The 25,314-nt window shown below is 34.6% G+C and overlaps 1 protein-coding gene across 2 annotated transcripts in view; it reads left to right on the top strand.

The window, feature by feature from the left end:
* The window catches only part of LOC118203820 (uncharacterized), a 50,995-nt gene that overhangs the window by 11,920 nt on the left and 13,761 nt on the right, over positions 1-25,314 (top strand). Inside the window, exons 2-4 of one of the 2 annotated variants that reach the window (XM_035376112.2) lie at positions 3,116-3,227; positions 6,871-7,010; positions 11,287-11,485. In XM_035376112.2, coding sequence (XP_035232003.1) covers positions 3,116-3,227; positions 6,871-7,010; positions 11,287-11,485 — 451 coding nt within the window. The remainder of the gene's footprint in view (positions 1-3,115; positions 3,228-6,870; positions 7,011-11,286; positions 11,486-25,314) is intronic. The other variant, XM_085817886.1, reaches the window with a different exon arrangement.

Below are 25,314 nucleotides of genomic sequence, written 5' to 3'. Positions count from 1 at the left end.
GCCGGTTCGCTCTAATCATGTCATCCACCTTCCTGACATTTGCATCTGTAGTGGCCGTGCGCGTCCGTCCAGCTCTCGGTATGTCCTCCACTTGCTGACGTCCATCACTGAATGTGCGACACCATCTCCGCACCATTTGCTTCGACATCACACCTGGTCCATAGACTTCCACGAGGCAGTTATGAATTTCTGTTCCTGATACTCCACGTGCCCATTCATAGCGGATAACCGCTCTCACTTCCTCCTTTAACCACGAATTCACAACGCACCTTCTTTCCATACCTACCGGGGCTCAAATGAGAGGCTGGTCTCCGCTTTGCGCAGGCACTGCAACAGCGCCATCTGCTTGATTTGCAGCAACCTCTACCCAATGGTGTATCGGTGACTTGCGCGTTTTCCTGCTGTGTCGCATTTCGCCCATAACCGTTCAACGCTTCTTCCATATGCAAAGCGTGAATTTTTTTGGAGGACTTTTTGAAGCTTATCAAGCGAAATGACAAATGTCTCAACGTACGTGAATTCTCGTACGAGAATAATAAAATAAAGGTATGTCATATCTTTAATGTCTCATTCTATTTTTTGACTTTTATACACAACTCTGACCACAGTCGACAGGGGAAACTTATTTTTCAACTTACCTACGTACATAAATAAATATATACCCAATCTAATACTCGGCTCGGTGAGCTCAGTTTTTTTAATCTTAGCTGTTCGATAATTGTGCAGTTTTTTGCTTTAAAAGTGATTGAATTATGCTGCTCTTATGTTACGATTAAGTTTTTTTGCTTTATTTAATCTGTATGCTTTATTTAATCTATAGAATTATCAACAATTTAAAATTTTAAGTGGTGCTAAGCCTAACGAGACATTACATTGGTAAAATAATGAAAAATATCAATGTGTGCATCAACTTCAGTGTCTTTTTGCCCAGTGTGACAAAAATTTAACTTTCAATTTTGTGCACCGAAAACGTTGTGTTCCTGCCCGCTGGTCGAATTGCTTGTTTTGCATAGGAACTCTAATTTTGATTGCAAAAATTGATTTTCTTTAACTGTCTTGAACTGATTTTGTGTTTTATGTTTTTTTGTATTTTACTATTTTTAATGAACATGTTCTGAAGTTTTAGGTATTTTTGTCTTGCCGCGAAATGAGAACCGAGTTAATTAAATGAGAAATATATGTCTCATGAAATTCGAGGTAAGTGTTATGCGGAAAACTACTTGAAAATTTTAATAGGCCATACAAGGAAGTCATGTGGTGTCCACTTCAGATTTTTTTCTAAATTCATATTAGTTGTCCGCCAAATATAAAATGATACATTTAATGGTCCATGAAGTTCTAATGGTTTGTTGGTCTAGAGGATTTGGAGAAAACACATTTTTGAAGCCCTATAAGCGATTCTTTCCGAAGCCTCCAGACTACACTGTATAATACACTGTATAACTTGGCTACACTGTATAATAACAACTCTCAGAACGCGGTCGAGTTAATTGATAATCAGCTGGGAGATAAGGTTTCAGATTTTGAATTACGTCCAAATGGATGTGTTTTTAACATTTTGTGTGTTACCTTTATTTATTAAAAGATAAAAATGTTTTCTCTGTACAGCGTTGCCGTTGTTCGCTTTGAAATCCTTGACTTTGTCAATCAAAAATTCGTTAAAGTTTTGCGAAATATGAAATTGATAATAAAACAAATTCCAAATTTCAAATTTGGGCTTCCAAATGCCCATATTCGTAGAAGGATGACGCCATTCAAACGTGAATGGCTCTAGGTACCGTTGTTTTATCACAATGCGAGAAACATACATACATTTATGCAGATTCTTCATTATTTAGTTTCTTCAAATATAATACAGGGTGATAATATTTGTTGGCAACAATTTGAAAAGTGAAACATCCATTCAGAGTGATTCGACGCAAAATCGCAAAACGAAAACAATAGTCCCTTAGGGTCAAAGCCCATTTTTTTTAAGTTAAAGAAACTTAATAAGTTCCCCATGTACCACATAGTATCACATAGGGCTTACAGAAGTAAGTATGAAAAACAATACAAAAAAAACTGAAATAAAATTAAGGATGATTACAAAGTTTCACAATAAATTGACAAAAAGTGTTAAAAGCACTTCTCTCGGAAATAAATTGATAAAATTCTGGAGGCCAGTGTTCCAGTTTCAAGACTTTTCTTTCGTTCTTATATTTAGGACATAGAAGAAGCACATGTTCAACATTCTCTCTCCCCTGAGGCTAAACTCTTTAAATAATTAAGTTCTTTTATTTGGTTTGTTTAACTGAACCTTTCAGTATTCGCGGCCCAATTTTCAGTCATAATTTTCATCGCACCCCCCCCCATATAATAAAGTGTCAAAATATTTCTTTAAGAATATTTCTTTTAAGAATTTAAACACTGCTGATATACAATATATATATATATATATATATATATATATATATATATTTCTTATACAGAATTATAGACCTTTTAAATGCGAATTCAGCAGTGTTTAAATTCTTAAAAGAAATATTCTTAAAGAAATATTTTGACACTTTATTATATGGGGGGGGGGTGCGATGAAAATTATATATATATATATATATATATATATATATATAACATGGCCAAAGCTTCTATTACACAAGCAATAAAAACCCTTGTAGAGTCATTAGGATTTTTTTTAGGCCGGAGAGATGAAAAATTAGCAACGCCTTCGCCGGGAATCGAACCACGGACCTCTGGAATACCGGCCCAGGGTGCAGAACCACTACACCACGAAGGCACGCTAGGAAGGCGGGAGAAATACCTTATACCCTGGAACAATTGATTAGCATAAATGCAAAAATTAAGCAAATAAAATAATACATAATATCACAGTACACAATAATAATACAAAAATAGCAATGTAATCAAAATAAGTTATAGAATTTTACAACAAATCAATTAAAAAACATTTTCATGTTGTTTAACGAGTTACTCAGGATGATAACAAACTGAAACTATTTTCGAAGATTTTTGTGGTAAATTTTTATCGCAATTTTTTTTTTGCACTAATAGCATGCAAAATTCCATACCTGTCGAAAGACATGACGTAAAAAGTAATGAGACTGCGTACTTATAGGACAGACTCGACAAGAACTTTGCGAAGAATCTCCTAGATCAAGATGTAGGCGACTACTAGAACCTGTAAATTTTTTCCCAAGAGATGAAGAACAATTCGAGCCAGGATGTTCGTAAGTGTTTTTAATAGCTAATGGCTTATTTCTCTAAGCTGCGTTCAGACGGGGGCGTAAAGGGTTAAAACCGAGCTCTGTTGCCAACTACATCACAAAATCTGGTTTAGGGCTCGTGGCATAGGGTTTAAAGTTTTCAACTGTACGCCGAGTTTGGGATAAGCGCCGACCAATCAGAGCGAAGCTAAAACGAAGCGAAGTTCTGCAGCACAAAACAAGCAGAGCGCTCGCGGGAAATCAATCGAGCAGGAGAACAGCGCGGGAAAGTTGTAGACGCATCCACGCATGCGCAAATTTAGCTTCTCTCATTGGCTACGGCTTACACTCCGTTCTCGCAGGTGTGAACGGAACTCCCGTATTTTATGCTCTTATGACTACGCCTCTATGCCCTTTACGCCGCCGTCTGAACGCAGTCTAACATTCTCTATAAAAATCTCTAACGTTCCGTTATGTTTATCTAACCAGTTAATATGATATAGAGCTTTACTATCACTTCTGTCTTCCGCTTCTATACCAGAATGCAAATAATTTGATGAATATTTAAACTGAGGTTTCCTCTAGATTGTAAAATTCGGCATGTTTCTGTATCTTGAGTCTAAGTTGCTTGTTTCTCCAACTAGAAATAGAAAATAATTCCTCGGCTTTGCGTTTTTAGCGGCCGACATTTGATTACTTAAGCCGGTTAGATTTGTGAACAATTCTCACGTTAATTTGAATTTCATAGTCTTTCACTTACTTAAATTTTAATTTATACTTTAAATTATCTCGTCATAGGTGATGGCTGAGTATGTGAGCACCAGGTGTGCGTTTTGTTCTGCTGTAGTTAAAATGAAAGGTGTTCTTCACACCCCTCTCAAGTCTTATTTGTTAATTTTAGATTTAGCGATAATTCGCTGTCAGTTTACCTACATTTTGGATACAATTTATGATAAGTAAGAAAACCAGACTTTATAAATCTTTCAGAGTAGTTCTAAAATTACCGTAAGCATATGGACATAAATTGTCATGAAATATTTTATGTCTCTAATTGCTGTAAGTTGTCTCTAAATTCGTTTCGTTATATGCTGTTCAGTATTACTAAAACTATCAAAATAAGTGATTGTTATTTATATAGAAAAAGATATGAGACTAAACCATGAGAACATTTTAGTTACATAAAATTAATCTGCATATTTAATATTATTACAGAAATAGCTGCTAACATATTAGTAGTCCGCCAAATAATAAATGATACATTTAGTAGTCCATGAAGTTCTAATGGTCGGCGATTGCTAGTCTAGAGCAGCGGTCATCAACCCTTAGAACTTCACGGACCACTGTAGGGACATTAGGATTTTTTTTATAGCAGGAGTAATGAAAAATGAGCAAACGCCTTCGCCGAGAATCGAACTATGGAATACCGGTCTAGCGTGCAGAACCACTACACCACGAAGGCACGCTAGGAAAGTGGGAGAAATACCTTATACCACTAACATAAATAATAAAAAAAACCTTAAATCAGACTTTAAGAACAACACATTAATACGCAAAAACAATATTCAACTTTCCAGTACGTTATCAGGACTTTCATTTCTCTTTGTCTGCTTTGGGAACATGAAGTATCCTGACGAGACAGTACTACTAATTATGTCTTATGGAGTGTATAAGAGACGACAAGATGAAAAGGGTTTAATTACCCTTTATTCTCCACGATATTACAGGCGCTCCCTGACTTCGGGATGCAAAGACAAACCACTTGTGGTCTGAAAGTCAAAATATAAAAACTAGTAACTAACTAAATTTAAATAAGAGCTATACTTGATGCAGATGACTAACGCTAAGGTTGGCCTTTTAGTTGATTACGTATGTAAAGCGTAAACTTCGAAAAACTACAATACGTTTTAAATATCAAAAGGACTAAACCTCTGGCCTTAAAGGCGAACAACAACTGCTTGAAAGCTCGCGTGAAATACTGTGGCAATGCGGCTCACTTTCTCTCCATCTAACTCTGCTCTTGGCAAAAAGCCAGAACTTAAGCGTTAGCAAGTACAATTTGTATAAACATATTCACTTGTTTATTCTGGTCGGAAGTGGAAAATAACAGAGGATAGTAAAGTTTTAAAATAAACGGTAGTAAAACTTAAGATACTTACAACATGTAATTCTAATTTTTATTTGTTAATATAATTTTCGAAACATTTGGGGTTCAGCAGCATGCCTTTATGGAAATTCAGACTACGCTCTTGATTATGAGTAACAATGAAAACACTATTAACATCTCACTGATACACCCATTTCGTTCACATTGAAAAATTATATGAAAAGTACAAAAATTTTATCTTCTTGTACACAAAGCTTCACATTTCCATATCACTGAAAAGGAACTTTACGAAAAGCAAGAACAAACCGGCAAACGCAAAGCAATATTAATAAACTGAAGGTGTTATGCAGCCAGTTTTTAAATATTGTAAACTTAATAATCATCGCTTGCTCAGCAATGGCGCCATCTATCAACTGTTAGACAAAACAGAAACGGAAACTTCCAGTGATGCAATTATAAACAAGAATGCAGATGGTTGTCATAAAAATCCATTAAGTTGCCTATTGGCACGGAGAAAAACTGTGTTATTAACGACTAAAATAGTTGTTTGTAATTCAAAAGAAAATAGAATTCCAATTCGCCCTGTTATTGATAACAGCAGCTTATCCATAAATGCCAACTCTCACTTTCAAAGGTCGCTAGATACTCCTGCAAAAGTAGATAAAATGTCGTTAAATTCAGAAGGAATTTCACTAAATGTTGCAGATAAGATTTTAAAAAAAAGTATAATCCATATTCCATAATACGTTAATCTTCATTTAGTAAACTGAATCTTCATAAAAATATAAATAATGGCCCAATTTTTCTACGGACCATGAAAAGGTTTTCACGGACCACTGGTTAGCGACCGCTGGTCTAAAGGATTTTGGAGAAAACACATTTTTGAAGACATAAGTATGTATAACAGAATGGGCCAAAAGAATAGAGTATCACAGAATGGATCAAAAGAATGGAGTATCACCAAATGTGCCAAAAGAATGGAGTTGGACCTGACCGCTTTTGGGAAGTCTTTGTTTACATAGAGAAAACAGACTAATTTATTGATGCGGCTGAGTTATTTATTAACGTTGTATCTAAGTAATTTGTGACGTTGCAAAAATGTAACGAATAACTCATAACCATCATTTTTCTTTTTCTTTTTCATATTCTAACAGGGTCAATTAAAAAGGTAATAATGATAACTCTAATCCATCAAGAGTCGAAGTTCAAATTTTCAATGGCACAATAAATATTGTGAAAGTAAAATCTAGAATGTATCCAGGGGGGTCGAAGGCAGAGCATATATTGCAAACAAACACTTTCGGTGCGTTTGTAAGGAATACCATGGCTTATAAACGATTGTGTTTGCTCCAGTGTTGCTACATCTCGAGCTACAATTCATTTTCACTGTTTCATTGCTGTATCTTGTAGTGATTGTGTCTTCTAGTGCTGTATCTTGTAGTGATTAAGTAAAATGCTTTTTACCGTCCCTTAACGGCAATCTATGTGAACGTTCCTTTTGAAAAATCTGTACTTGAAAAATTAACAAAATTTCTTGTTAAAACGTCTTTTTGTTTTTTACAGAATAGTGAAACAATACCTAACATGTCTGAAGACAGGAGATGAAGTATGTCGCGATGAAATATTTAAAAGTCACGATCAGTATGAAAGGATTGTCAGGCTTATACATGATATCTGTGACAATGGTACTCTTCTTCATTATGGTGAGTTAAGTGAATTCTATTTTTAGATGCACTGAAATTAACAATTTTAAATAGTGCAAAAAGTAAACCAAAACAGTAATTAGCAAAAATCGTAGGTCTGAATAATTGCTAAATGCTGCTTTGGATTTTAATATTAATTGATTGAAATTTCATATATATTTTAGAAAAGTACCTCAGATAATATGAAACTAACGTGGTATCGAAATGTTGCATGGGTAAACTTTTCTGACTGGAAAAGGTCATGATCATGATTCGTTATTTTTAAAAATCTAAGGAAAAATTGTATTTCCTTAGAAAGTCCAATCCTAGTATGCAAGGATCTGTAATATCTGCCATATATGCCGTATGGTGGTAAACGACATTTCCAAACGTGATGTTAACGTTTAATTTTCCATCAGTGTCAATTTTATAACCGGACACTGTCTGGAGGGTGACGCAGGGTGCCGTCCAGATCAGTTTACTTTGCAATTGTTGAGCCAAATCTTTTTGAATGATGATAACATTGGCTCCTGTATCGAAGGTCGTATTGCAAGGAACTCCATCGATATGCCCATTGATGGACAGTCCGTTACTGCTGCCACTCACTGCAGAAATTTTGATCATTTTGACTTGTCTTAAATCATCTAACTGAGCAGCCATTTGATCCACTGGCTCTTGGACTTGCGCAGCTCTGATTAGGTGTTGGTCTCTAGGAGTTGCTTGCTTCGCTGCCTCGAATTTTACGGCGTACACTAGAGCGCTTTTTAAGTCCTTGATAGCCGCTATTCGCAAAGCTTTCTGTATTTCAGGATCCCGGATGCCATCGATGAAGTATAAAGACAGAATTTCTTTTGTTTCTGTCGGGAATTCCGAAAAGGCTTTTCAACATCTGTGGCGCGCTCCTGGAGTGTTTCCGTGGGCTTCTGTTGAAGGGATTTTAATTGAATCCTGCTGTAGTCTTTTAAATAGATTTCGCCAAAGCGCAGCTTCAACGCGCCGGGTAGAACTTCAATGTCTAGTCTCGGGTTTTCCGGAAGAGTTTGAAGAATATCCGCAGCGTCTGCTCTCAGAAAAGTGCCGAGATGACAGGCCATTTCTTGGGAATCCCATCCATTTGCGACCGCCACTACAGAATATTGTGTCTTACATACTTTCCAGGAGGACTTCGCATTTTACGCGGATAGCTTCAAATAGGGATGAGCAGCGATGGGTAAAAATCTAAAATTATCACTTTTGCTCCCTGCCGTCGCTACGAATGTCTTTAACATATCAGCTTCTTTGATGACCGCAGAAACCCTGACATCAATTTGTTGTTCCACGGCAGAAACGCTTTGTTCTATTTACTCTTTTACAGAAGAAACTCTTTCATCAATTTGTTCTTATCCAGAAGAAACTCTTTCTTGAATGTCATCAACTTTATTTTCAACGGCCTCAGTTCAACCGTCCATAGCCTCGGATTTGTTGTCTATTATGCAGGAAATTTCTCTTTTCATTTCCTTTTGATCTGCTTCAATCTTTTCTTGAAAAGCTTCGTTTCTCCTTTAACAGAATCCTGAATTGCTTTCACCTCAATTGATTAACAGATACTTGAAGAAGTTTCATCTCTTCTTAGCCCGTTTTGATCTCTCTTTAATAGCTTTCATCTCCTCTTTGATGGATTCTTGAGCAGCTTCTATCTTTTATTTTACGAATTTTTGGCGAACTTTTTACCTCTTCTTTGAACGCAGCAAAGGCTGCCACCAATTTCCTTAAATATTCCTCCATCGCACGTATCATTGGCACTCAACCCTACTCCTGACACCAAATAGTGTTGCGTGCGGCGTACGGGTTCGTAATAGATTGAATGCACAAGTCTGATAATATGTTAATAAATATGTATTCTTATCAAAAGAAATATATCAGAACACTTGAATGTTCCTCAGAAATATTCATTCTAGTGTTCACAATATCGCGCAGTATAATCAGAAGTTATACTTCAGACTACTCAAAACATTAAAATACAAGGCAGTGCAAAGCGTTATCTAAAGGCAAGGCTAATTCCGATAACCCAGTTCAGCGGAATTAAACAAATCGCAACAACAATAACTAAGCAACTATCTGAGAATTGACTTGACTTGATATGCCGCGAGTAGCTAGCCTCTTGCTAGCTATGTTCTGGCTCAGTTGAAGTAAATGTGCCTTAATGGCGCTGAAAGTAGAACAATCATAACATAAAATACTCAATAATAATAAAGTGAAAAATAAAAAGGGCCAGAAACATAACAGACCGGGAAGCAAAGCAGTAATCGTAGAGTTGCACTCCGCAAGGATGTGTTGCGATTAAGCATTGTTAAAAACATTCATCTTACAGTGAGAAGCAGAAAATTAAAGTTCCAGATCATCGAAAATATCTACTAAAGAAAGTACTAACTGTTGTCTCTCTTCTTGAGATTTCACTTTATTGAACTTGGCAATAAATTCAAAACATTTACTGAAGAATAGAGCAAATCTATGTATAATACAAAGGCTGTTCGCACATTTTTTAGACGATTTTGGTAAGCGGTAATAAAAAACTCGTTTGCAGCAAAAGAAGTAATTGCAAATGTACTATGTTTTTAAAAGTCAAAATTATCGTCTGTGGCTTGAAAGTTTTGTTTTGATTCAAAATGGCGAATTTCACAAAGCAGTGGTTCGAAGGCTACATTTACGCTCTTTCCGAAAAGAAATATGCATACTCTGTTATCCAAAAACGATGTGAGAATCATGGTTTTGTGATATCTAAAGCGTCGATAGGTAATATCATCAACAAGAAAGGGAAAAAAACGTAAAATGGGAACCTCAAGTGGGACAAAAATTCAAACAAGTATTCAAGGAAAAAACGGACATCTTCAACTACTGCAAAGGTACGTTGTTTAATGTTAAAAGAAAATCCCCCTAGTCAAAGGACAGTTGTAAAATCATCAAAATGCTCGGTGTCCACTGTAAACAAAATGATAAACGTTGATTTAAATTTTAAGAAATCGAAAAAACGCAATGTGCATCGTCTTCTTCCAAAGCATATCGCTCAAAGCAGGACACGCTGCAGAATTCTATATGAGAAACACTCATCCAAAGAAAAATGGAAAACAATTGTCACATTAGATGAAGCATGGGTGTATTTAAATGATTGTAACAAGAAAAGAGCCATTTATTATCATAAAAGGGGAGAAAAAAATTTAAGTACATGGTTCAAAGAATCAAAAGAAAGTTTTAAGGGATTCATGATTGTTGCTGGTTTTTCTTATAATGGAAAGTTAAAAATAAAGAGAGTGCAAAAAAATTTCAAGATTAACACCAAATACTATCAGGAACATATTTTATCGCCCATTTTTCTGAATGAAATACCATCGCTTTACCCACAGTGCCATCCATCTGTGAGACTCCATCAGGACAAAGCTAGCAGTCACACATCAAAATCCACTATAAATTTCCTAAAAGAAATGGAACAAAAAACTCGTATCAAGGCCATACCCTTCACAGATATCCCTACTAAATCTCCCGATGTGTCACCTATGGATTTTTGTGCTTTCGGACTTTTAAAAACTGCATTATCCAAAACCCTAACAGGACTCTGGAAAGCTGTTCGGGAGGAATGGGATAGAATAACTCTTCTGCCACTTCAAAAGGCATTATTATCCTGGAAATTGCGGTGTCAAAAGATAGTTCAGAATAAGGGATGTCAAATAGAACACTTAAAATACAAGAATTTCATGTAATTTAGTTTTGTGAATACAATATACATCGTCTAAAATATGTGTGAACAGCCTCTATATTAACTCAGACGTTCTTTCTCCGTCCTCTTACAGATTCCAACCGGTCGCACCCCATCTTTCTAGTATTTTCTGCTTCTTCAGATTTCTGGAAAGCAAAAAGGGTGTGGAGTTACGGAGATATTAAATTACCGAGATATCTATTTGTTCAAAGTTAAATAAATGATGTGCCGCTGTATTCTTACATTTACGACATAGCTTTATCTCAAAATTTGTCTTGCGCTGCGTTGCACGAGGAAATACAAAAATTTTAATTATAATTCTACTAAAATTAACTATTTAAAACTATCTATAAAATTAACTATCTATAAAATTCTTAACAATATTAATAGGCGAACGTTTTAGACGATTTCATACAAGGTAAGGAAGGTAAACATGAAAAGTAACAAGAAACTATTAGCACTCCGATGTAAGTTGGAGGAAATCGCAACTACTTCAAACATTTTCAGAATAGCGTAATACTTAAGTACCAAAGCTTCTAATTTATAATGATTACATTTATTTTTCAGCTTATTTGGAAAGTGCACCTTGTTTCGAGCACTTAGCAGATAACTATACGGCTATCTGCACTGATTCCAAGCCAGATCTCTTTTGGTATTACACCGAATGGATACAAATGCTTATTTATTATTTCACTCTTGGAGACACGGGAACATACAGTAAAACATCTGGAACTGAGCATTTAGATTTTTGGAAACTTATATGCTTGTAAGAACACTTTTATTTACAATTTACTTGTATTTATGCTATTAGTTGGATGTACAAATATTACTCTGAAAGCAATTTATGAACAAAACTGTATAATAAGTTTATGAATAATTCCATTCCGGGGTAATTAAGTTAACCTTAAGCAGAAGCTTGGAGGCTTTTAGAGCAATATTTGTTTGGTGAAAATTATAAAAACAATGATCAACAAAATATGGTAACTTACTTTAATTTTAAAAGCCATATCTTTCTATATTTCTATATAGGATATGTATTAGATTTATACATTGCATTGTTTTAACATAGGTATTTTGACATAAAATCTGTCTTTTTCTGAAATGACATGCCAACTTTTTTCCATATTTCGATTCTACGACTCAAATTATGCCTAAATATTAAATTTTTAAAATTTGGTGCAACATTTACAGAAAAATTAAAAATTTATGTTGGCGCCTTTTTATCAGTTTGCGAGAAGAAGAATTCATTTGGCGATCGTGTTAATTTATAGCAACCTAGTTTCCTTTCCTTTTCTTTTTATTGTATGCGAGCGGAAAAAAAAAAAGGTCACGTTCAATACTTTCAAATAATTTTAAGAAAGTGCGTATAACACATTTGGCGTTATTATCGCTTGCAATGAATATGCCAAATTTCAAAACACGTCAGTGTGTAAATTCTCGTATATCTTAGGAAATTTTGAATAAAAAACTAATTTTTTGCAAGTGTGCTTAGAAATACATTTATTTTAAGATGATGTTAAAAAATTTATAGTTTATAAATAAAAGTGTTTTCGAAAAATTTATAAAAATTATTTAAAAATACAAGTTTTAAAAAGAAATCATAGAAAATGTGAGAATTATATTTGGATTAAGTCTAAATTTGGAATTCGGAAAGAAGGAATCAAGTAAGATTATTAAAATAATGCGATATTAATAAATATATATCAAATTCAATTAACACTGAGAAGCTAAAATTTTGAGAGCTAATTTTTTAAAAACTCCTCGTGCGATCTTTACACAACTTGGAAGTTTGGTATAATTTGAGTCGTAGAATCGAAATCTGGAAAACAATTGGCATCACATTTCAGAAAAAAATGCGATTTTATGTCAAAATACGTGTATTAGAACAATGCTGTATAAATCTAATGTATATCCGATTTCAAGACATGAAACACCCAATTTGAATTTCGTCAATCGGCCCAGTAGAACGGGAAATACAGAACTGCTCCTTTTTTAAAGGAAGTATTGTAATCGCGAAAAGTTTCAGGCAGCATATTTCAACGAAAATATCCATTTTGACCGCTATCGAACGCAATTTAACGATGTTTTTGCGTGACATCTGTGCATAAGGACAGAATAAAAGACTCTTTTCCTCCAAAACAATTATAAAACTGCTTTAAAATGAATTCTGAAGAGAAATTTCCGTGTTGTCTGCGCGTACGTACGGACGTATATATCTTGCATAACTCAAAAACGAGTAGCCTCAGAACGTTGAACTTTTGTATACAGGACTGCTATAACATGTAGATGTGTACCTCGTATTTTGGTCACAGTCGGCCGCACCAGAAGTATATATGTATATATATATATCCACTCTGTTACTCGGCTCAGTGATCCTTGTTTCTTTATTCTTAAATGTTTGTAAATTGTGCATTTTTTGCTTCAAAAATTATTGAATCATGTTGTTCTTATCTTCCGGTTAAGGTTTCTTTGCCTTAATACTTAATAAGTAAATCCGTATGCAATATTTTTAGAATTATCAACAATTTAAAAGTTGTTTAAGTGCCACTAATCCTAATAATTTTTGTCATGGCGTCCTTTGCTTGTTTGCATTTGAAACAGCAGAAATAGTAGATTTATTGCCAATCTAGAAAGACTAAGCTTCGCAACAGCAAAGATAACGCCTTCATTTATTATTGCGAATTAAATCATGCTCAATCCTTTCTGGAATTTTTTCGAAGAAATAATTGTTTAAGATTTGCTTCGTAGTTTTAATGTAGATATTTTGAGTTTTTATGTATTTTTGCCTAGTCGCGAAGTGAGAACTGAATTAATTGAATGAGAAATACGGAATCGTCTGTGAAAAACTGTTTCTTTTTTGTTTTGTTGTCTTAATTTCTTTTATACATCGTTTTAGATTTTTTATAGTATTTGAATAAATCATGTGGCAATGATTAGATAATTCTTCAAATGATATAAATTTTGTCCATTCTGAGTTATAATATGAACGAAATATAACGCTGTTAAGGAACCTAGCGCTAGAGTGTCGATATGGTAAACAAATATAGTGAAGTTTGGAAAAATGAGGGCGATCTTTCTGTTCAGTTTTTAAATTTAATGTTTCGCTTGGATACTGGACGTTTGTTGAGGAAAAGCAACGGAAAGTTGGTTAATTTAGTTATTAGGATAATTAATATTTGTATTAAGCGATATTGCTTATTTCATTGTAATTTGTTACATGTAATACTTTTTTTTTAATTTACAGTTTTTTAGTCCAAAGTGGTTTTGTCCCTGAAGGACTATTGTTTTCATTTTGCGATTTTGAGTTGGTTCACTATATATATGTCCGAGCCATCGAGTTTTGAATGACGTAATCCTACTGCGAATATGGGCATGTAGAAATCCAAATTTGAAATTTGGAATCTGCTTTATTATCAATTTCATATTTTGTAAAACTTTAACGAATTTTTGATTAACAAACTCAAGGATTTCAAGGCGAACAATGGCAACGTTGTACAGAAAAAACACTTTTATCTTTTAATAAATAAAGGTAACACACAAAATGTTAAAAACACTCCCATTTGGACGTAATTTAAAATCTGAAACCTTTCAGATTTTTATTTTTATTTTTTATTATTTTTTTTTATGAAGTTGTTCTGCAGAGTAAAATTTTGGGCAGCTTTTAAATTTAATGTTTGGTGTTCTCTTCAGGCATTTTTCTGGTACATTTAAAAGCCAGACAAAGGCTGGCAGCGTCCCTGCTAGTACACAATAAAACAAATTTGACATTCAAAATTCCGGCTTCCAGATGCCAGTATTCGGTGGTAGATTACGTTATTCGAAATTTGATGGCTCTAGGTAGTGTCGTTTTTCATAATGACAAAAACATGCGTACATTCATTCGAATTCTTCTTTATTTAATTTCTTTAATTAGTACGGGGCGATAATATTTCGTGGCAACTATTTGAAATGTGATTCAGTGCAAAATCTTGCTTTGAGACTAATAGCCCTTCTTCCGGGCTTTAAAAAAATCAGTTTAGAAAACGATTTCTATCATTAAGCGATTGTTCCTGATGTTAAGATATTAAGTGACGAACATTTTACATAGATTATTATGAAAAATATGGATTGTTATAAATGATTTCAAAAGCGAGGTCTTATTTATAGAATTGAATTCGTTTTCTAGGAAACATTGGCAGGTTTTATTTTAGTGTTGGCACGTAGCCAGTTCGTAATATGAATCACATTAATTAAAAATGAAAAATATTTGTGGTTTAATGATATTTTTTACTGTTACCTGATTATAATCCTAAAGCAAGAAAACTTCGTGAAAAATTTAACAGCATATTTTTAGACTTCGAAAACTTATAAACCACCTTATGTAGAAATTCTTTCAGTACAGCAACTGCGCCTTCTCTAGTACCGTCCTTTTCTCTAAATTACTGGAAAGCATAAACGGTTAACGTATAAACTCCGGAATAGCTTTAGAGTTACATATAGGGATCAATTAGAGTTATTCAATTACAGTACCAATTATAGTTGTACAGTACCAATTATAGTTGTACAGGTGCCGGACTCAACGATAGTCAAATGTTCTCCAAATCTGCTGACTTTTTGCAATTTCTCACCAAATTTGGTGACAACAATTAGTCTTTAAAATCATTGCCAACTTGAAGATATGTCGCTAATTTAGCAGAATAGCCGTTTACCTCAGTGTAAGTTTTAAGTACACTTGCTCCTGTAACTTTATTCTCTGGTAGAGATTTGCGATTTCAAGCATTTCATGTTACAATATGCAAAAAAGATACCACAATTTTACATATAATTAAGCTTATTTATATATGATACATACAAAATTCGTAACATTGCCCCCTTCCCAAGGAATGGGCGTCCCGGTCAGTCTCTGGAGAGCACGGCATTCTTAGGGGAAAGGCAAATCAATGCAATTCTAAAATAATAATTTCAGTAAATAGCTTATAATAAATCCAATAGTAAATCAATAAATAAAAGCATAAATTTACAAATTTACATGCTAAAAGGACAATCATCTTATTTCATTAATTATATTATATACAATATGAGGACTACGTACTATGGCCGTAATAAAATGCTAGCCTGTCATAATGAACGAATTTAAGCTTAAAATGTGATGACTTACGGATCCGAACTATAACATCGCTCAGCCTGTTTAGGGCTGTGTAAGGACCATCCCAAGGCGATTGTTAATTTGGGAGAGAGTCCTTTCCGTTGAATCAGATTCCACAACCACACCTTAGCCCTTTCATTGAATAGATAACCTGTAGCTCTCGTGTCGCAACGGGTCTTCATCTTCACTTCAAATCGTGTCTGGAGATCTTGTACGTACTCCTCAGGCGATGAAGATGCATCCGGATGTCGATCAAGAAAGAGATCAGAAACCCGACCGAAGAGAATCTGGAATGGGGAATAGCAGGTAGCCTCGTGTACAGCTCTGTGGTAGGGCGGTAAGAGCCGAGGTAATTTCTGGTTCCAGTCCGGCTGTTTTCTAAAAACTGTCGGGTTGTTAAGGATGGTTGATTAAACCTCTCTAATAACTAACCGTAACTGGCTAACCGTAACTGGCATCCATGTTGTTTGGTGTGTGTTTTGGTCTGGAAAAAAAAGTCTTTGTATTTCGGTAAACTTTAATTTTGTGAATGTGAAAGTGAGTTTTTTATATCCATCTTTCATTCCGGTTTCTGAAAATGTGCATCTTTTGACTGGATGAGTAAAATTGAGAAAGTTAGAAGTGTTTAAAAATTTCTACGAGTCAAGCTGCTCATTAGCATACGCATGTGAGTACTTTTGCTTAATCTTGATATTTAAAGACCATGCAAGTGGATTTATAATGCATGTTTTTTAATTATATACTACTCTTGAATTACGTGCTTGGTCTTGTGCTTCAGATTTAAGTACTTTGAAAGTTACAAGCCTTTTTACGTTGAATTTCTGAGTGGCTCATTTGCATACGTTTGTAACGTTTTTCTGTTTATTTCAAGTTTATACACCATGTAAATATATAAATTGATTGTGCTTTCATTCTATACACTTTTGTGGATATTTATGCAAAATTTTACTCATTTGCAACAAGTCTTTTAAGAGATATAAGCTTTTCAAACTTCGAACACGGTTAATAATGGATGCCATTATTTACAATTGAAGTTTTGGTGCACCATTCAGTTAGTCTTTCTGCGTGGGATGGCGAATAATGAGCGTGAAGTTCTTGAAAAAGAAGATAGAATTTCAACGAGATCGGAAGATACTGTATCTTATATCGCTGACAACGTACTGTCCTTTATTAATGAAAACTCTAAAGAATTGGATGAGGTTTTAGGTAACCCATCTGATAAGGTGAACAAATCTGTAGGTAATAAAATTAGAGAAATTTTTAGAAAAGTGCAGAATGCAATGAATAGTGTTCTTATTGAAAATGGTGAACTAAGAGGAAGATTGGCCGAAAGAGAAAATATTATAAGAGGAAAGCATAAAAACCAAGCTGCTACTTATGCAGAAAAAGTTCAACAAAGATCAAGATCACGATCTAGAACAAAAAGTTTTAAGAAACAAGAAGTAGAATTTGTGACTCTAATATATCCTAAAGAAAGGAATCAAACTTCTGAACAAGTAACGGAGAAATTAATTAAAAACATTTCTCCAACTGATCTTAAAATAGGTGTGCAGAGAGTACAAAAAATAAAAAATGGTGGAGTATTGATTAAGGTCACTAAATACGACGATTTGTCAATAATTGAAAATGCAATAAGAGAAAATAGTACATTGAAAGAAGAATTGGATGTAAAAAGACCTAAGAAAATACATCCACGAATTATGATTTATAATGTTGATCCTGCCTTGAATGGAGAGGAAATAAAGGATTTACTGAAATCTCAGAATGTCGTTCTAGAGAATGCGATTATAGAACCGAGATTCAATATGAAATCAAATATGGGATGTCATTGGATCGTTTCCTTAGACCCACAATCATTTAATCTGGTTATGAAAGACAAGAAAATTTATTTAAAGTGGACAAGGCACCAGATTAGAGAATATAAAAGAGTTACCAGATGCTTCCAATGTTATGGTTTTGGACACACTAAAAAAGCTTGTACAAAAACCTCTATTTGTAATAAATGCAGTTTAGAAGGTCACTCTCAAACTGAATGTACCGCAACAGATTATAAATGTTACTGATCTGATTTGCATACAAGAACCTGATGTTTATCAAGGAAAGATATATGGTTTACCAATAAGTGCCAGAGCATATTATAATAAAGGTGAGAACATAAGATCTGTTGTCTTTGTATTCAATGAAAATTTATCCATTTTACAAATTTATGCTTCTAAAGACATAGTTGCTGTTTTGGTGGATGGAAAAAGTCCTTTTCTCTTGATTACATGCTATTTTTCCCCATCAGAAACTATTGATGATCATTTACGTTGATTGTCTTCTTTGTTTGATAGATTTAAAAATACTTCATTAGTAATAAATGATGATGTCAATTGTAAACATCCATTGTGGGGCCCAAACCACATGGATTCCAGGGGAAAAAAATTAGCAGAATTTCTACTTGAAAATAACTTTGTTGTAAACAACAATAGAAACAGTTTTCCCACATACTCTTCAGTATTAGGAAATTCATGGATTGATATTACTGCTTCCAGATTGATTAAAGACATTGAGATATGTAATTGGCAAGTTTCTGATAAAATTAGCCTTAGTGATCATAATTATGTTCATTTTGAGATTAGAAATGTGATAATTGATGATGCACAAAATAACCAAATTAAGTTGAAGAGATTGAACTGGATTGCTCTAAAGGAGCTTATGTTTGAAAATTTTTCTGGCATTGAAATCAGTGAAGATATAGATTCTCAATTACATGAAATTAATTCAATCATATGTGACATATGTGAAAATGTTCGGTTTAATTATAATGATACAGGAAAAAAGAAAAACTATTCTCCATGGTGGAATAATGGATTAAATACTGAAAGGAAAAAAGTTCGAGCTTCTAGAAGAAGATTTCAGAATTCTTGTGGCGAAGATAGATTAAATTATAAAAAAATTTATTGTAAACATCTTGCAATATATAGAAAGAACATTAGAATTGCAAAGGAAAATCACTGGATTAAAATATGGGATAAATTGTCTCTGCAAAGTCCCTTTGGCACGCATTTTAAAATTGCCACAGATAAGCAGATGAATCCTGTCACTTTTACTGCTATCCGTAAAAGTAATGGTACTTACACAGAAAATATAGAAGATACAATAAAGGAAATTATGAACTTCCACTTTATGGAAGATAAAGAAGAGGAGGATGAAAGTGAATATCGGGATATCAGAAGGAAAATAAAAGTTGATTTGGAGTTTTTTAATGATGTTTTGTTCACTTCCGATGAGCTTTCTGCTGCTCTAGAGAGTATGAAAATGAATAAAGCTCCCGGTCATGATAACATTCCTTTGGAAATTTATAAAGAACTTTATTATGTAAATAGGAAATTCATTTTGGATCTATTTAATATTTGTTTTCAACGGGGACATTTTCCTGAGACATGGAAGATTGGCAAATTTGTTTTGCTTTTAAAATAAGATAAACCTCCTGAGCAAGCGGCTTCTTACAGGCCGATTTGTTTATTACCCATTTTGGGTAAAGTTCTCGATAAATTGATTAACAATAGGCTTTGTAACAGCTTTACATATTATTAAAATCTTGTAGTTTAAATAATTTAAATAGATGAACATTAAGGTATTTGTTAATGGCAATATTTGAAACCAGACTCGAGTGCCACGTGCGACTCTCGCACGAAGAATGTAATATTATTTTTAAATGATAGAATATGTTTTCTCTTCTTGTTTGTATGTCGCCATTTTTTTTAGTGTTAAATAAAAGTTATTGCTGTGTTCCATCATTGGAGTTGCTTCATTTCGCCAAAGAAGTATCACAGCTTGTTTATTTTCTTGGTAGCAATAATCTACTAAATGCAAATCAATATGGATTTACGACAGGAAAAGATACTATCTTGGCAATTAATAATATTATTGACACTATAAGAATTAATAAGATAAAGAATTTACATACTACTTTGATTGCAATTTACATTAGCAATGCCTTTAATAGCTTATGGTGGCCCAGCATCAAATCAAGACTTCTAGATTTAAAATGTCCTCAAAACCTCTTCAATATTATTAATAGTTATCTAAATAAGAGGAAAATTATTTACAGAAGAAATAATATAAATATTGAGAAATATTATAATAAAGGTGCTCCTCAGGGTTCTGTTTTAGGCCCTACACTTTGGAACCTGGTGGCTGATACTGCCTTACAATTGAAATTTGAAAAGGATGTATTTTTGCAGGCTTATGCTGACGATTTTGTGTTTGTGATTTCTGGAAGCAATAGATTAATTATAGAAGAAAAAGCAAAGAATGCTCTAGATAAACTTTATAACTGGTGTAAAGTAAATAAGCTGGATATTAGCCAAGATAAAATGGCTATGATAACAATCCCAAAAGGCTCAAAATTAATCAGATTACCTTTATTGACGTGGAATGGAAAAAGAATCCGCAGCGAAAAAACACTTAAATACTTAGGTATAATTTTGGATACAAATTTAAGTTGGTTGCCACATTTAACTAAATTGAAAGAAAAAATTTTTAAGATTATGAATAAGATGAATAGATTATTATGTATGGATTCTTTTAAAAGTAAAAGTATTTTAAAAGAGTTATACAATAGAGGAACTGAACGAATAATTTTGTATGGCTCACCCGTTTGGTGGACTGGAACGGAAAGGGTGAGAAATAAATTGCTACAGATTCAGAGGGTTGCAATGCTACCCATTACGGGATGCTACAGAACAGTTTCTACCACCAGCCTACAGGTCTTAGCTGGGGTTACGCCTATAGACTTAGTAGCTGAAGCTGAAACGCTGATTTATGAAGCTGTTCATATGAAGAAGAATATAGATTATTGTGACCTGAAGATTTCTAATAGAGAAATTGATCCAAAATTAGAAAAGTTTTATTTTCATCCGGCACAATTTAAAAAGGTTACCTGGAAGACACTTCTTCCAACTGGTGTTGGTTTGGAATTATTCTCTGATGGCTCCGTGATTGATAAAAATGTTGGAGCAGCATTTGTTGCTTTTGCAAATAATAAATTTGTATATAAATCTAAATTAAGATTGAATAATAATTCAACTATTTTTGATGCAGAACTTATTGCCTTTGAATACGCCATAAGATGGGCTAATGAGGAAGAAAATGAGAAATATATTACAAATTGGGAGATTTCGGTGTTCACAGATTCCCAGAGCATCCTTAGAGCTCTTAATTCTAGAAAATGTTTATCTGAAAAAGTAGATAAAGTCAGAAATTATATTCACAATATTAATTCAAAAATGAAATTACATATAAATTGGATAAAAGGACATTCGAATATTTATGGAAAGAAGCAGCAGATTCTGCTGCTAAGGAAGCATGCTATAATACAGATATTGATATCACGGTTCCTTTATCTCTTAATTATATTAAGAGTGTACTACATGACAAGATTCTCCACACATGGCAACAAAGATGGCATTATGACAAAACTGGACGAAAGGTTTATAAAATACTTCCTGTTGTCAAAGAGCAAAGATTAAGTTACAATAGATTGCTAAATCAATTGATAACAGGACATGGCAATTTCCAGAATATCTAAAAAGGTTTCATGGGAAAGATATTCATTGCCGATGTGGTCAGGATGCATCTGGAGCATCTAATGGACATTACATTTGGGACTGTGCCTTAACGAAGAAATTAGAGGAGAATATTTTCGAAATATATCTATAAATAATGAAAAATATCTATATAGCAGTAATAAAGCTAAATTAGGACTTATAAAAATTATTACCAATTTGAATAATTATGTATATTTCGATCCTTTTGTTTAATTGCTTAAATTTTTGAGTTGAATTGCATAAATTATAATGTAATTTGTATACATACAATGTATAATTTACTGAAAAACTGTAAATGCTTATTGTTCGTTAAGCTAGGCAATATTTGTATTTTATAATTGTTGTTTAGGTTAGCAGTTGTCTTGAGTTGAATTTAGTCATTTTATGTTAAGAAATAGGTGGTTTCTATTCTGAATGCAGGTCGAGATGACCCGTTGGCGGCGCCGACACATCTCTAGCGGAGGATGAGTTTTTGGATAAGTAGTCCTTATTCTGTTGTCGTGTTTATCCAGTTATCTTTCAGTTTGTTTCTTTTAAATTGCCGGTTGTGCCAATTTGGGCGGTACGGCTTATTTTCTTAGATTAGATTAGATTAAAACCTCTCTAATAAGCCTTTTGATTGCGGATATAAAGGTGCCGTTTGGGTTTTGTCGAGTAGCTTGCAGAGTTTTTAAATTACAGCGCAGATAAATCTCCTTCCTTGATAGTAATGGAACTGAAGAGGCACTCCGAACCTGGAAATCCAATTCTGTGTCATTACCTTTCCTACCGTGACAGGCTCATTATCAGAAATATGAAACGCCTCAAGCCACTTTGTAAAGTAACCAATGGCAATGATGATGTATTTGTTGCCAGCATTCACAGGTCCTCGATGTTCATTGCAGAGGTCCTCGATGTCCAAAGCGTTCAAAAGGCACTTCTGAACTATAACTTTGCAGCTTCCCTTGCCTACATTTCGTCGGTCCTTTCTGACCCGGACACCCATCGCAAAGTACAACGTTTGCGTGTCAGCCTTTGCATTACACCAGAAGAAGCGCTTTCGAATTCTATGTAAATTCTTCCGAAGTTTCCTTCTGTAGGACTACTGTTAAATTCTTTAAGAACGTCCAGAATTAGCAGTCTATGCTGGAAGTATCGTCTGCCATTGGAATGCCTTTCCATCATCCGACTCTAACTTACGATAAAAGACGCCGTTTCGAGTATGGAGTGAGTCAAAGAGAGCCCAATACTGATTTGTCGTAGGACTATAGATTTAAATGTCCTGCCAGGGTGGTTTCCTATGTGAAGACTCCATTAAGGCAATTCTAGGATTACTGTCACCGTCTTCCAACTAGTCTTTTCTGACTTCTCTGTCACTTCTTCTGTCTCGATCAAAACATGTTGAATTTCTAACTTGACGTATGACAGGAAAAATGAGCTCATATTTCTCTCTGCCCCTTGAACAATACAACAGCTTTCTGGATAGAATCTTCTAGCTATGGCATCGGCGTTTCAGGATTCTTAAAATTTAATATCAAGTCAAAGTGCGGAGCTGGAATTTTCTGCCTTAGAAATCATGGTGGAAATGTTCTACGGCTTTAACTGTGGTATGCAATTCTTTTCTGGTGATACAATTATTCCTCTTTGATTTAGAGGGACACTTGCTCGAGTAAGCCCCGACACTTTCTTAACCGTTTGTTTCTTGGGACTAAACAGCACCGACACTCTCATTGTTCGAATCCATGTCAAGAATAAATGGTTTGTCGAGTTGAGGATACGTTAGAATTGTTCTAGATATTAAAGACTTCTTCAGTTTTTTTAAATGCATCCTCATATTCTTTTGTCCAAAAGAATGTTTGATTAGTCTCTTTCAGTATGTGCAACTTGCAATGGAAGAAAAGTCTTTTCAAATCTCCTATAACAGGTGCAAAGCCACAACAAAATTTTCAGCTTAAGCACATTTTAATGTTTTCCAAAAGTTCTTCAAAACTTTTCTCGATGATAATGATGTCATCGAGTTATATCAGACAGGCTTTGTAAGAAAGAGCTCTCAGCATAATCTCCAATAGGCTTTAGAAAGTTTGCGGCGTATTACGCAATCCAAACAGCATCACCTTGAACTGCCAAAGTCATTGTACGGCAGTAAATGTCGACTTTTCCCAGTCATTCATCCAGAGTGCATTTCTACCCGCCAATATCCAGTCTTTAAATAAAGTTTCAAGAACCTAATGCTTCTAGGAAGAGTGTCCAGAATGTTGTCAATTCTAGCAAAATAGTAGCAGTCTTTCTTCGTGATGTGGTCCAACCAGGATAGTCAATAAAAAATCTGTTTGAACCTTTCTTCTTTCTGACCAGGGCGATGGGAGATGCCCAATGTCTTGCTGAAAGATCGGTAACATCGTTTTCATGCATGTCCTTTAAAACGTTTTCTATTTTCTCCAATAGTTTAACAGTCAGTAGACGTCTTGGATATTGCCTTGTTGATGATACAATGATATATTATAATGATATAATGATATCCCGTGTAAATTTTATGTTGAGCCAAACTGGTTCGATCTACGTTAGAAGAGCAAGAGGAAACATCTTGAAATTCTTGAAGGTCACGGTCTGCAGCACCCTTCTCTTCATCCCTTAACTGTTCATTCTGCACTAACTCCGATATTAGGCTCTCTGAAAAAACAGGTACTGAAGGACTATTGGTTCGTTTAACGTAAATCACTAGAGTACATGCTTCAACATTTGGCCTCTCCTAATGACTTTACCACTGACGTTGGCAACTTTCACCTGAATGGCGGTCTTTGATATCTCGACGTGTATCAAGGTTATTAGAACTCGTTTCTCTTTGTTAGGCTTATTAGGATATTCCATTACGCCGTACTGGAAATTTCTGTTTTCAGCTACGAATCCAGAAAGTAAAAATTATGTTCTTCGGTAGAGTGATATAGTATTAAGCTATGATTTTCTGGACAAATGCCACGCCTGCATCTTTAATTCTGAACACAGTCTTATCCTCAGGAAAATAGAAGGTTGTTATATCCGAAGTCCATGGAAAAATTACTTTTCCGTAGAAAGTATAATTAGAGTATGCAAGCGTCTGTTATGTCTTCCTCATATGCCTTGTGATGGTAGGTGGCTCTTCCAGACAAGATGTTAAAGTTCAGTTTTCCATCGATGTCCATTTTATCCCAGACACAGTCTGGAGGGCAACGCAAGGCAGCGTCCAGATGGGTTAACCTTCCAATTTTTTAGGTAGATATTTTCAGGTGACTGTAATATTGGCTATCGTATCAATGGTCATATTGGAAACACTTGCATTTATATAACCCATGATGAAGAGTCCGTTACTGCCACCCCTCACTGTAGAAGTCTGAAGCCCTTTAAAATGAGGTTTCTCAGTACCTGACATTAATTAAACCGCTAATTAGTTCCACTCCTTCTTGCTGGATCTTAGCTCCCGTGTTTTGAGGTATTCTGCAGTTCCTTCGTATATGGACTTCACAACCGCAATTCCAGCACTTTAGGGTTAGATTGTTGCCGCTCATTCCGCTTGAAGGCCTTTAAGTTTTTTTTGGTTAAATTGTCTAAGCAACTGCGTAATCTGTTGCCTCCTGGACTCGAGCAGCTCTGATTGGTTGGAGGTCTCTACAGGTTGCTCGCTGGGCTACTTCGAATTTCCTGGAATACACTAAAGCGGTCTTTAGATCATTGACAACTATCACTCGCAAGGCTTTCTGTATTACAGGATCCTGACAGCCATCGATGAAGTACTGTAGGGACAGGATTTTCCTTGTTTAATTTGGACAGACTTAAACGACGAGATAAGGCAGCCTTTTGACATCCGTAGCGAGCTCCTGGAGTGTTTCTGTGGGCTTTTTTTGGTGAGATTTCAACTGAAGA

This window comes from Stegodyphus dumicola, chromosome 6, assembly GCF_044657685.1.
Source record: "Stegodyphus dumicola isolate Sdum_Otavi_A_Nest chromosome 6, ASM4465768v1".
In the NCBI taxonomy this organism is placed as follows: Eukaryota; Metazoa; Arthropoda; class Arachnida; order Araneae; family Eresidae; genus Stegodyphus; species Stegodyphus dumicola.
Note: the sequence above shows the minus strand (reverse complement) of the source record. Positions and strands in the feature narration are given on the sequence as shown.